Raw genomic sequence first — 12,714 nt, 5'->3', positions numbered from 1 at the left:
ACCTGGTGGATGTTTCCCCTGGAGTCTAGCCCTGTGTCCAGACAGTTTGGTCCAGTTTTGTATTGGGCAATTGACCTGCTGGCTAAGTATCTCTGGAGAGAATCCCAGAACAGACTGTGGGCCAAGAAACAGACAAAGGCACTCCACTGAGCCCTGTGGTATCTGCAGACCAACAAATGAATTGCGAGTTTCTGTAGGGCATAGTCTTTAAACAGAATACATCTAATGGAGTAAGCTGTAGCCTGTTAGAACTCGGGCCACAGTCAGTTTTGTAGTATATAAGGCAGTACAGAACTCTTGGCTTTTAGGGGAAAACACAGTGGTGGGGTGTGTAAAGACAGCATGTGGCTACTGAGCAGTGAGTGGGAGAGAGCCCACATCCTTTCTGATGGGCATCGCTTTAGACCGTACAGTGTGGGTACATAGTTGTTTGATTCCCCCCCTTTTAATGTATATTTTGTTGCCCTTACTCAGGATGGCATACATGGTTGTCCCTCTTCCATTACATCCTCACAACTACCCTGTGAGGTAGGTTAGGCTGAAGCTGCCCCAAAACCATTCAGTAAATGTCATGGCAAGTGGGAATTGAACTTTCATCTCCAAAGTCTAGTGTAGTGCTGTAACTGCTACACTAAGAACATAAGAACATAAGAAAGGCCCTGCTGGATCAGACCAAGGCCCATCAAGTCCAGCAGTCTGTTCACACAGTGGCCAACCAGGTGCCTCCAGGAAGCCCACAAACAAGACGGCTGCAGCAGCACCATCCTGCCTGTGTTCCACCGCACCCAATATAATAGGCATGCTCCTCTGATACTAGAGAGAATAGGTATGCAGCATGACTAGTATCTATTCTAACTAATAGCCATGAATACCTGTCTCCTCCATGAATATGTCCACTCCCCTCCTAAAGCCCTCCAAGCTGGCAGCCATCACCACATCCTGGGGCAGGGAGTTCCACAATTTAACTATTCGTTGCGTGAAAAAATACTTCCTTTTATCTGTTTTGAATCTCTCACCCTCCAGCTTTAGCAGATGACCCCGTGTTCTAGTATTATGGGAGAGGGAGAAAAACTGTCCACTCCTAACCATTCATAATTTTATAGACCTCTATCATGTCTCCCCTCAGCCACCTTCTTTCCAAGCAAAACAGCCCTAAGCATCTTAACTGCTCCCCATAGGACAGTTGCTCTAGTCCCCTAATCATTTTGGTTGCTCTTTTCTGCACCTTCTCAAGCTCTGTAATATCCTTTTTTAGGTGAGGTGTGACCAGAACTGTACACAGTATTCCAAGTGTGGTCTCACCACAGATTTGTACAAGGGCAGTATGATATCAGCAGTTTTATTCTCTATTCCTCGTCTAATTATGGCCAGCATGGAATTTGCCTTTTTTACAGCAGCCACACACTGGGTTGACATGTTCATTGAGCTATCCACTACCACCCCAAGATCCCTTTCTTGGTCTGTCGCTGCCAGCACAGATCCCATCAGTGTATATGTGAAGTTGGGATTTTTTGCCCCAATATGCATCACTTTACACTTACTCACATTGAATCTCATACACTGTACCACACACCAGCATGTAGAAAGGGAGAGGACATAGCAGAAAATTCTCAGTAGTGGAATACACTTTGTGAAGAGTGGGCTACCTTGCTTTTTAGTCTAGAAGTATTTAGTCCTGTTTTCTCTTAACATTTTGAAGTTCTCAAGATGGCCTTGGGTGTGTTGGACTCTCTCATACCTTCTGGTGTTTTGTCCTTTAGCTGAGCAATCTGTATCGTTATTGTTGAACTTTTTTAGAACTTTGCAGTTGAAAAGAATCTGTTGACGTGTATCGCCTTGAGCTTCTCATAGCAAGATGGTTAATAAAATATACAAGTGAATAGATAAATAACCTCCTTCACTTGCCTGCTTTTGTTCCCTGAAGGTTATGCAAGCAAACAGTTTGAATGAACGAATGCACCTGCTTGTGGAAGAATATTCTATATCTGGTCGCCTTGACAACATCACACAGGTCATGAGTTTACACACCCAGTACCTGGAGTCATTTCTCCGCAGTCAGTTTTACATGTTGCGTATGGATGGGCCTCTTCCTTTGCCCTACCGACACTACATTGCAATTATGGTATGTCCTGGAGCATTCCGCTGCTTCTTTTCCACTCTCTGTTTCCCTTCATGTTTTTCCCCAGTGCCACTTCTAACTAGCGCTTCAGTGCAAATTAAGCCCAACTTCATTTGCTTCCCCTCTGAGTCTGAGAGAAAGTGCTGTCACAGAACTCTAGTTCTCTGAGAGTTTCTTTGAAATCCCAGCAGCTGGGCTTGAGACAAGCAAGAGGTTTACTACCAAATAACAGACTTAAGCTGGAGTCTGGTGCCTGATATGATTGATTATACAACAATAGATGATGGTAACTTGCCTAAAGCTGTTTGAGTGAGTTTGTGGCAGAGGTGAGATCTGCAGCAAGGACTTAATAATTCACCACTCAGTGACTTAGCTGCCATGCTGTGCCAACTGTCGTTGCTTCTGTACTATGCCTGCCAATGTTCATAATGCACATAGCTTTCATAGTTTATATGCACGTGAATTGTGCGTGCTCAGTTTATCTTCCTGTCTCCGACAAGGTAAGCTAGAATTCTTGCGGACTTGATATGTGTGTGTTGCATGAATGAGTCTCCGCCTTCTTGAAGTTATATGAAGAAGAAGAGTTGGTTTTTATATGCCGATTTTCTCTACCACTTAAGGGAGACTTAAACCAGCTTACAATCACCTTCCCTTCCCCTCCCCACAATAGACACCCTGTGAGGTAGGTGGGATGAGAGAGTTCTAAGAGTGCTGGGACTACCCCAAGGTCACCCAGTTGGCTTCATGTGGAGGAGTGGGGAAACAAATCCATTTTACCAGATTAGCCTCCACCACTCATGCAGGGAATCAAACCCGGTTCTCCAGATCAGAGTCCACCACTCCAAACCACTGCTCTTAACCACTGCACCACACTGGCATATCTTACGCCTTAGGCCTATTGTTACCCCCTGCCTTCTCCATAGCAAGAAACGTGCTATTTTAAATGTGCTGCCTGCAGCTTACATGCACCTGTGTTTCCAACTCCAGGCCGCTGCCCGGCACCAGTGTTTCTACCTAATAAACATGCATGTGGATGAGTTTTTGAAGACCGGAGGGATACCCGAATGGCTGAATGGTTTGGAGTACGTTCCACAAAGACTGAAGAATCTGAATGAAATCAATAAGCTTCTTGCACACCGACCCTGGCTAGTTACAAAAGAGCACATTCAGGTATTTCATTGGGATCACCTGGAAATGATGCTGAAATGCTTGCTTATGTGTAAACTCTGCTTTCTGGGGAGTTAAGCTGGGGGATTCAGTCAAGGGTCTCATTTCAACTTTTGACTGGATTTCCATCCCTCCTTTCTGTCACTGTCTGTTCATGGTGGGTCAAGAGATAAGGAGGCTGTCAGAGGAAAATGTTGCCCTCAAATGTACCCCACACTCCACTGATCCCTGTCATCCCCTTCGTAGTAGATTTTCATTTTTTTTAAAAGAGGCAGTGTGGTACTGCTTATGTATGTTTGTGTGTAATGTGTAGTTCTGCCTTTGGTTCACATGGATCAAAGTACAGCCCTGTAGACCCATCCCTTGTGGTTAATGTGCAAAAGCAGAGAAGCCAGTAACAGCCAAGGAAGCTTCTTATTTTTGAAAAGGGGAAGTCTTGCCCAAATGAAATGAACAAGAAGGAGCACAGGATCTGTGAAGTTATGTGAAGACAGGCGGGAAAAAAAGAATGAACACACTGCTAAAAAGATGAGGGCAAATAAAAGCATTCCTTTAAATAAGAAGCAGGAAATCAGGCAGGGGGGGTCTTGGTGACTGGATGACACAGATTGCTAAAGGAAGATAGGGAGACTGCATAGAGACTGGATTCTTTGTGTCAACATTACAAAACCCATGAAAGGTGAATCTCCTTTAAAGCTCAGGCAAGTATGATGGGCTTAGCCTGGAACATAAATAATAATGATGGCAGGCAAATTTTCCTAGGGTGAGAACTCTTCCTTCAATAGCTTCAGAAAGGTACCCCTATTGAGATTTCCATGATGCGTAATAATCCTCTGCCTTAATAACCAATTAAAATTACTAGCTGCAATTGTTTTAAAAAAATCAACAGAAAGCCCTAATATCTCTCCTCCCAGTTCTCATCTGCCCTCAAGTTCACCCGTTCTGTTTGAAAGCAAGAGGAGGAAATTGATGCAGATTGAATTTTTATAGCATGTTTCCTTTCTGGCCCTGGCTTGGCAACAGGAAAGTTGCCGTTGCAAGGAAGTATGGCCAGTTGAGCTTTGGATATCTTTAGGGGTGGGTTATTTTAACCTTCCTAAAGCCTGAAATAACAGTGCTCCATCCCATCTGACAAGGAGCAAGAAAGCAATCAGCCTCCTCCTTGTCTTGAACCATCCCTCTTAGTTACATTGTAGATGAGCTGCTCTTCCTTATATGAATAAAGAGGCCTAGCAATAGCCATTCAAATGCATGCTGATGAAGACTGAAGAGGACGAAATGGCGTATGAGAACCGTAGCAGATTATGTTTTGCTTACATTCAGAGTGGGACTGATTTTCTGAACTTGTGCTCAGGAAGGCCTTGTTCATTGGGCAGGGGCGCCTGCTGACCCAGCTGATTTTCAGCTTCCCCGGTTGAGTGTAGCTGGGCCTCTTGTTTTTTGAGTTATTTGGAGCCAAGAGTAGGGAGAGAAAATAAATGTCTAGTAGGGCATGGTAGAAACTCAGACTTGACAGCTTTTCTCCCTCTCTCATAATACTAGAACGCAGGGTCATCTGCTGAAGCTGGAGGGTGAGAGATTCAAAACTGATAAAAGGAAGTATTTCTTCACACAACGCATAGTTAAATGGTGGAACTCCCTGCCCCAGGATGTGGTGATGGCTGCCAACTTGGAAGGCTTTAAGAGGGGAGTGGCCATGTTCATGGAGGAGAGGGCTATCCATGGCTACTAGTTAAAATGGATGCTAGTCATGATGCATACCTATTCTCTCCAGTATCGGAGGGTAATGCCTATTATATCAGGTGCTTTGGAACACAGGCAGGATAATGCTGCCGCAGTCATCTTGTTTGTGGGCTTCCTAGAGGCCCCTGGTTGGCCACTGTGTGAACAGACTGCTGGACTTGAGGGGCCTTGGTCTGATCCAGCAGGGCCTTTCTTATATTCTTGTGAGCATGCCTATTATATCAGGTGCTGTGGAACAGAGGCAGGACAATGCTGCCGCAGCCGTCTTGTTTGGGGGCTTCCTAGAGGCCCCTGGTTGGCCACTGTGAGAAAAGACTGCTGGACTTGAGGGGGCTTGGTCTGATCCAGCAGGGCCTTTCTTATGTTCTTATGTTCTTAGTGTAGCAGTTACAGCACTACACTAGACTTTGGAGATGAAAGTTCAATTCCCACTTGCCATGACATTTACTGAATGGTTTTGGGGCAGCTTCAGCCTAACCTACCTCACAGGGTAGTTGTGAGGATGTAATGGAAGAGGGACAACCATGTATGCCATCCTGAGTAAGGGCAACAGACTTGACAGCTTTTCTCCCTCTCTCATAATACTAGAACGCAGGGTCATCTGCTGAAGCTGGAGGATGAGAGATTCAAAACTGATAAAAGGAAGTATTTCTTCACACAATGCATAGTTAAATTGTGGAACTCCCTGCCCCAGGATGTGGGGATGGCTGCCAACTTGGAAGTCTTTAAGAGGGGAGTGGACATGTTCTTGGAGGAAAGGGCTATTCATGGTTACTAGTAAAAATGGATACTAGTCATGATGCACACCTATTCTCTCCAGGATCAGAGGACCATGCCTATTATATTAGGTGCTTTGGAACACAGGCAGGACAATGCTGCTGCAGTTGTCTTGTTTGCAGGCTTTCTAGAGGCACCTGGTTGGCCATGGTGTGAACAGACTGCTGGACTTGATGGACCTTGGTCTGATCCAGCATGGCCTTATGTTCTTATGTAAAGCTCTTACGTTGCACTGTGCCCTTAACACGGGTTGCATCAGGGATGCTGGGGCAAAGAAGCTGTGGCCATTCTTCTTTTGAGAAAATAAAAGCGAGCAATTATTTGACTCTGTTAGAGATTGCGTAAGTTGATGGTGAGGAAGGGGAAGGTGGTGAGATTAGAAGAAGAAGAGTTGTTTTTTATATGCTGACTTTCTCTACCACTCTACCACTTAAGAATCAAACTTTCTTTTTCCCACCCCACAACAGACACCTTGTGAGGTAGGTGGGGCTGACAGAGTTCAGAGAGTACTGTCACTAGCCCAAGGTCACCCAGCTGGCTTCATGTGCAGGAGTGGGAAAACCAACCCTGTTCACCAGATTAGTTGTCACTCATGTGGAGGAGTGGGGAATCAAACCTAGTTCTCCAAACCAGAGTCCACCACTCTTAACCACTACATCTGAAGAGCCCTGAAGGTGGTCCAGAGGCCTCAGGGTGCTTCCACTCAGGGATGGTTTTGAAGCTGGAATTGAGTGCGGGAGGCACAGGCTTCTAAGCCTGCCAGCCAGGATTGTCCAGTGACAGTCCCGTGCGAAGGCACAAGAGCTCTGGCCCCTGAGCAGAGGGCATGGGAGAGGATAGCAGTGCTAGAAAGCCACTTCCCGGCACTCAGGACGTGGAGCTGTGTATCCTCCCAATGCAGTTCAGCTCCGTCCTTCCCAGCTATCCCTTTCAAAATAGAAATTCTAAAGAGGCTGCACCTGTGGCCTCCCTCCTTTCCCACTGCAGCAATCTGTCTCCTTCCAGTGTTTGCATCCGATGTGGAAATATACGTGTGTGTGTGTGGTTTTTCTTGTTTTCGTTTCAGAAACTTGTCAAGACGGGGGAAAATAATTGGTCTCTTCCTGAACTGGTGCATGCCGTGGTCCTGTTGGCACACTATCACGCCTTGGCAAGTTTTGTCTTTGGTAGTGGCATCAATCCAGAGAGGGATCTCAATACTTCGAACGGGTACAGGCTCATATCGGTTAACAGCTTCTGCGTCTGCGATCTTGCCAACGACAACAACATCGAAAACGCATCCCTCACCAGCAACAACTTTGGGGTTAGTGTGGCCAGATGTGCTTTTTCTGTTCTTGTCCATTACAGTCTTCAGGGTTTTTGTTTTTTTTAATCCTCTTTGTAGTTCAGATCTCAATTCCCAGTGCATTCATCAGTCGTGGGCTGGTCACAAGGGTGGGATTGAACTGTGAAGGGCTGGGTCAGATCTAAAGGAAAGTCAACCCAAAGGCTTGTCAGTTGCAGGGCAGGGACTAAGCTGAGAAACCTGTGGTGGTGTGGAGGGAGAAATAGGGCTACCTTGTGGCAAAGACAGGAGAAGGCCATATGCCACTTTGGGTCTTTACTGGGGAGGAAGGCAGGGTATAAATGAAGTAAGAGGAAGAAGAAGAGTTGGTTTTTATATGCCAACTTTCTCTACCACTTAAGGAAGAGTCAAACCGGCTTACAACCACTTTCCCTTCCCCTCTCCACAACAGACACCCTGTGAGGTAGGTGGGGCTGAGAGAGCTCTAAGGGGAGTGTGACTAGCCCAAGGTCACCCAGCTGGCTTCATGTGTAGGAGTGGGGACACCAGCCCGGTTCACCAGATTAGCCTCCGCCGCTCACGTGGAGGAGTGGAGAATCAAACCCGCTTCTCCAGATCAGAGTCCACCTCTCCAAACCCCCACTCTTAACCATTACACCATGCATAGAAAAGCTTCCTGATGGAGAAAAGGACGGGCAGGCAGAGAAGACCAGGAACCAAACTAGGGAGCCGCGCAATCAAGTCCAGCCTGACCGTTGCCCATGCAGTGACCTTCCTTCTCCTGGAAGCATTTATAGGCCAGCTTGCTCAGGAGGCCCCACTGGGCTGCCTGGGGGCAGAGCCATACTGGGAGGTAGGAGGGTCTTGCTGATCTCTCATCTTCTGCTCCACGGCCTCAAGTAATGCAGCACAGTGGACAGTCTAGGAAGCTCCCTGCTGCAGTTCCTTCTGATCCTATCAATATTTAAAAAACTCTTCTAACTTCAGAGACTGTTTGGGTAACTGAAGTTTACATATGGGCTCACTTGTGGTCTTGCACTCCCCCCCCCCCAAAAAAAGGTAAATGCAGTTGTCAGGAGTTGCATTCTTTCAAAGAACAAGAGATAACTTTCTTTCAAAGACAGCTTTTGAAGTGACTAGGAATTCTACAGTGCGGACAAATTACACAATTAAATTTGTTCAAGTTTTCAACACATGCCTTTGGGTGGAAGGCTATTGGAAGCCCAGCCCTTGGCACTGGGCTTTTAGGAAACCTTTCTGAGCAACATGGGGTGGGTGGGGGGGAGGGGAGGCCCTCCACTGAGCTAGCAGCTGCCTGCCTCTGCTCCCTCAGCCTTTTGTTGTCCTAGTCACTGCAAACATGTATCTGGGAATGCCAGGTTTGGAAGAACTGCTGGAGGAGGGGACAGGAAAGAAAAAAGTTAAGTGACCCTCCCCCATCTGCTTTTCTCTTCCCTGCATATGGCCCCCTCCTGATATTTGTAAAATTATTGCAGACCCTTCTTCCCAGGTTTAGTTTTGACCTGTAGAGAATTTCAAACTGGAGAGTGGACTTCCCTCCTAGTGGGGTGTGTTAAACCAACAGGCAGAAGTGTGAATAATTTTTCTGCCTTATTGGTATAAAAAGGTAAAGGTAGTCCCCTGTGCAAGCACCGGGTCATTCCTGACCCATGGGGTGATGTCACATCCCAATGTTTACTAGGCAGACTATGTTTGCCTTCCCCAGTCGTCTGCACGTAACCGCAGTTAGTTGGGTACTCATTTTACCGACCTCAGAAGGACGGAAGGCTGAGTCAGCCTTGAGCCGGCTACCTGAAACTGACTTCTGTTGGGATCCAACTCAGGTCGTGAGCAGAGCTTTGGATTGCAGTACTGCAGCTTACCACTCTGCGCCATGGGGCTCATAACTTAACGGGCCTTATTGGTAACTTAACCTATAAAAGGAAATCTTCAAGTGTCTGTCAACCCATTTGGGACCACTCACATCCGAAGGGTATGTGTCCTTGTTTGGCTCTAGGTGCCCATTCCTTCAGAGATCATGCAGTATGGATAGAGGGAGCTTTCATGGGTTCGTACCTGTAAGAACAGAGCTTGAGAGTGAAACTGCACAACAGTGTGTTAGTAAAGGGTGTTAGACTAGGCCCAGGGGTGCCCTTGGCCCCAAATCTCCACTTAGTCATAAAACTCACATGGTGGCCTTGGGTCAGTCATGCTTTCTCAGCCCAACTGAACCTCACATGGGGAGAACTGTGTATGCCACCATGAACTCCATGATGGAAGGGTGAGAGAAAAATGTGATTTGGGGTCTCAATAGGTGAGTGAAAGAAGCTGGTTGTTGAGGAATACCCAAAGGCTCATATATTCTACACTGAATAAATAGTACATAATACAGCCTCCCAAGAATCTTTGCTTTCCTTTGAAAAAAGAGAAAAGCAACAGCCTTTGTGTCTGTCGCAAGTTCATTGTGTTGGTAGAGTGCCTGTGCAGCACTCAGGTCACTGAACCCATTAAAGCTGTATTTGGGAACTAACAAACAGCACAGGAAGGAGAAGAGATAAACCTAGCTGCCTGACTGGCTGAGAGAAAATTCTAGACCAAGGGCATCAAACTCAATTGTTATGAGTGCCGGATATGACATAAATGCCACTTGGTCGGGCCATGCCATGCCTTGCCAGCCCAGATTGAGAGTGGGGGGGGGGTGGCTGCCTCGGCTGGCTTGCGGGCCGGATAAGAGCCCTCAAGGGGCCGGATCAGGCCCCCAGGCCTTATGTTTGACACCCCTGTTCTATACTGTCCTAGAAGAAAAGCCAAAGAGTAGCATTATGCAGGCAGACGAGAAGCCCCCTTTGGAAAGAAGGTATTCCCCCTACAGTCCTGTCTAGTTAGAGCTTGCTGCCCCCTGTAGGATCTGCTTTCCTCTTCTTTGCACGCAGGACATTGCAATATTTCAACTTTTCGTGTGGGCCCAATATCCGCTGAAAGCTTAATAGCCAGAGGAGTGATTAAATAATGTTTTCAGTGACTGAAGGTGGGCTTCAGTTTCCTATGTGACCTTCTCTCCAGTCAGTGGGACCTAGCATCAGTAGAATGACTAATATGAAATTATAAAATATAAAGTGGTAAACAATAAAAAAATTAATGAAAAAATATACAGTATTGTGCAACATAAGAACACCAAGCAGGTTGCAGAATTTTATTTGCACAGCTCCCCATTTTAGCCCAGACTTGGGTATATGGAATAAACTTTGGTATGAACTTTCCCTGGGGAAGCAGGGCAAGTCTTTCTTGTTTGTTTGTTTTTATCTTTCTCAGCCTCTTTTGTCCACATTTGTCTGTATTGTTTTTTAAAAAAAACATTTTATTTAAGTTCATAATCGAATTTATGTATTATGTATAATTTAACAAGGGGCAAGACCGACAACTCCAGAAGCTTCCGCTCTCCCAGCCTGTTGCACTCCTTGTTAACTTGCGCTCTGTTGCAGATCTCGGATTCCTTAAGTGAACTGGAGGCTCTGATGAACAGGTTGAGGCGGCTGCAGGAGGAGAAGGAGGACGAGGAGGCCTCCCAGGAGGAAATGGACACTCGCTTCGAGAAGGAGAAGACGGAGAGCCTCCTAGTGGTCACCGAAGGTACTTCTCCCAGTCTGTTTCCTTTTGAGCCCTTTTCTGTTCAGCATTCAGAAGGTATCACTCAAGAGCCAGAGCTGAACTGAATGACAAAGGATTAGAAGAAAATAAGGAGTTCCCCCACTGACAGACAAGTGATGCTGCTGTGTTCTTTGTGGAGATGAGATGTAAGGAAGGGCTGTAGCTTGGTGGTAAAGCATCTGCTTGGCATGCAGAAGGTCCCAGGTTCAATCCTCGGCATCTCCAGTTAAAGGGGCTAGGCAAGTCGGTTATGTGAAAGACCCCTGCCTGAGACCCTGGAGAGCCACTGCTGGTCCGAGTAGACAATACTGACTTTGATGGACCAGGGGTCTGATTCAGTATAAGGCAGCTTCATATGTTCATTTGAATCTCCATGGCCCAGCCTTCCTGGGACGTTCCTGCTTCAGGTTGCTGATGTAAGTTGCTTGTTTGAATGTTCTCCTGTATAAAAAAAAATAATAAGGCGGGGGGAATAGCCCATAGTGGAGGAGACTGTAGCCTAGATGTCTGTAATGTGCTGATTTTTAAAAGCTGCACATTTGGGTATTAGAGCACGTTCCAGTGTTCTTCTGCAGCCTGATGTGGCTCAGTCACAACAAGGCTTCCCCACAGGGATTTCTCCAGATGTGTTAATCAGCTCTTAGAACAGAACTGCCTAACATAAGTCCCAGGGGGCTTCTGAAACCCTGTTCGGGGTCTTCATTGTGGCCTGTGGTGCTCCTGCTGATTTGATGCACATGACCAAACCGTTTTCAAGGCAGGTGCATTTTCGGGTGAGTGCTCTTGCACTTGTTTTTATAGCTGGCTTTTCTAGTTTAGGAATGCTTGCTCCTCTGGGTTCCAGGAGATGGTGAAGCAAGTGGTTTGTACAAGTGGTTTGGTGGTGGGATGTGATATTTTAAATGATATTGTCTGCAGTAGAATTTATCATCTAATTCAGGGAGAGTGAACACTGTCTAGTGGGGTTTGGGGCCTTTCCTGGATTGGGGAATTAGGATTTGACACCCCTGATTTAGAGCATTTCCTAGCCCAATACAAGATCAGTTGTGTGAAGTACATTAAATTCAGTAGTTACAGAGGAGGGTTGGAAGTCCTGTAGAAAGCCACTCTAGAGATTGCTCTCCAATTATTGTTGAGCAGTGTTAGCCAACCATTTCTGAATGGGTGTCTCACCTGTCACAAATGCTTATGATCTGGGGGAGATTCAGGCCAATATAGGTAACGTGGAAAGTGAACAACAAACTGCTGGATTTAAATGGGCTGGTGGCTGTTTTTCAAAAGCAGCCCTCGCATAGCTCACTTACATATTTTCAAAAAGAAAGGTGTTTAGCATCTGTAGGACTAAAGTGTCCTTATGTGGTAGAACTTGTTTAAAAGTTTTAAAGACACTTCAAGTGGAATGTTTTGCCACTCAGCATTGGAGTCAAAGAGCCCAGTTGTCTGTGGTTTTGTTTTAAAACGCAGGCACAGATCTACCTCTAAGTGAACCAGAAAAGATTGCAGAAATCAATAAGAAAACCCAAGTCTAGGCTCAACAATTTGGATTTAAAAAAAAAAACCTGCAATGAAGGCCTGTTTGTACAATTGCCAGGCAAGTTTCTTCCCATGCAGAATTTTGTTCTGATTGGCTAGTGAACCAGAAAAAAAGATAAAAGCATCCCTTGTGATTCTTGGATTGGCAGAGGGTTTTTTAAAAGGTGTTAGTAGTAGAGAAGTAGCAGGCTTCCCAACCCACCCTTGTCAGGGCACCTGAAAGGCAAGCCAAGATGGGACGCCAAGGCCACCTACAGCCAACTTTACAGCAGGCAAGCTAGCTGATAGTTGGGGGTGGCAGGTGGGAGGTGGGGGGAGGTTTCTGGACAGAGCAATTGTCCTTGCTTAGTAATGGTTTTGTTGGCTACGTTATACTTGGCTATGTTATGGCTCTTAGCCCTCATTTATCTCACTGAAATCTTCAGCAGTGTCCAGATGGCTC

The 12,714-nt window shown here is 46.2% G+C and overlaps 2 protein-coding genes across 2 annotated transcripts in view; both read left to right on the top strand.

Moving 5' to 3' along the window:
• CWC15 (CWC15 spliceosome associated protein homolog) overlaps nucleotides 1-12,714 on the top strand; it is a 110,424-nt gene that overhangs the window by 10,909 nt on the left and 86,801 nt on the right. The window lies entirely within an intron of this gene.
• SESN3 (sestrin 3) overlaps nucleotides 1-12,714 on the top strand; it is a 72,671-nt gene that overhangs the window by 55,221 nt on the left and 4,736 nt on the right. Inside the window, exons 3-6 of the mRNA XM_056858321.1 lie at nucleotides 1,925-2,122; nucleotides 3,107-3,289; nucleotides 6,873-7,109; nucleotides 10,574-10,721. Of these exons, the coding sequence (XP_056714299.1) occupies nucleotides 1,925-2,122; nucleotides 3,107-3,289; nucleotides 6,873-7,109; nucleotides 10,574-10,721 (766 nt within the window). The remainder of the gene's footprint in view (nucleotides 1-1,924; nucleotides 2,123-3,106; nucleotides 3,290-6,872; nucleotides 7,110-10,573; nucleotides 10,722-12,714) is intronic.

The sequence above is a fragment of the Euleptes europaea genome, chromosome 12, assembly GCF_029931775.1.
Source record: "Euleptes europaea isolate rEulEur1 chromosome 12, rEulEur1.hap1, whole genome shotgun sequence".
NCBI classification, from domain to species: Eukaryota; Metazoa; Chordata; class Lepidosauria; order Squamata; family Sphaerodactylidae; genus Euleptes; species Euleptes europaea.
Note: the sequence above shows the minus strand (reverse complement) of the source record. Positions and strands in the feature narration are given on the sequence as shown.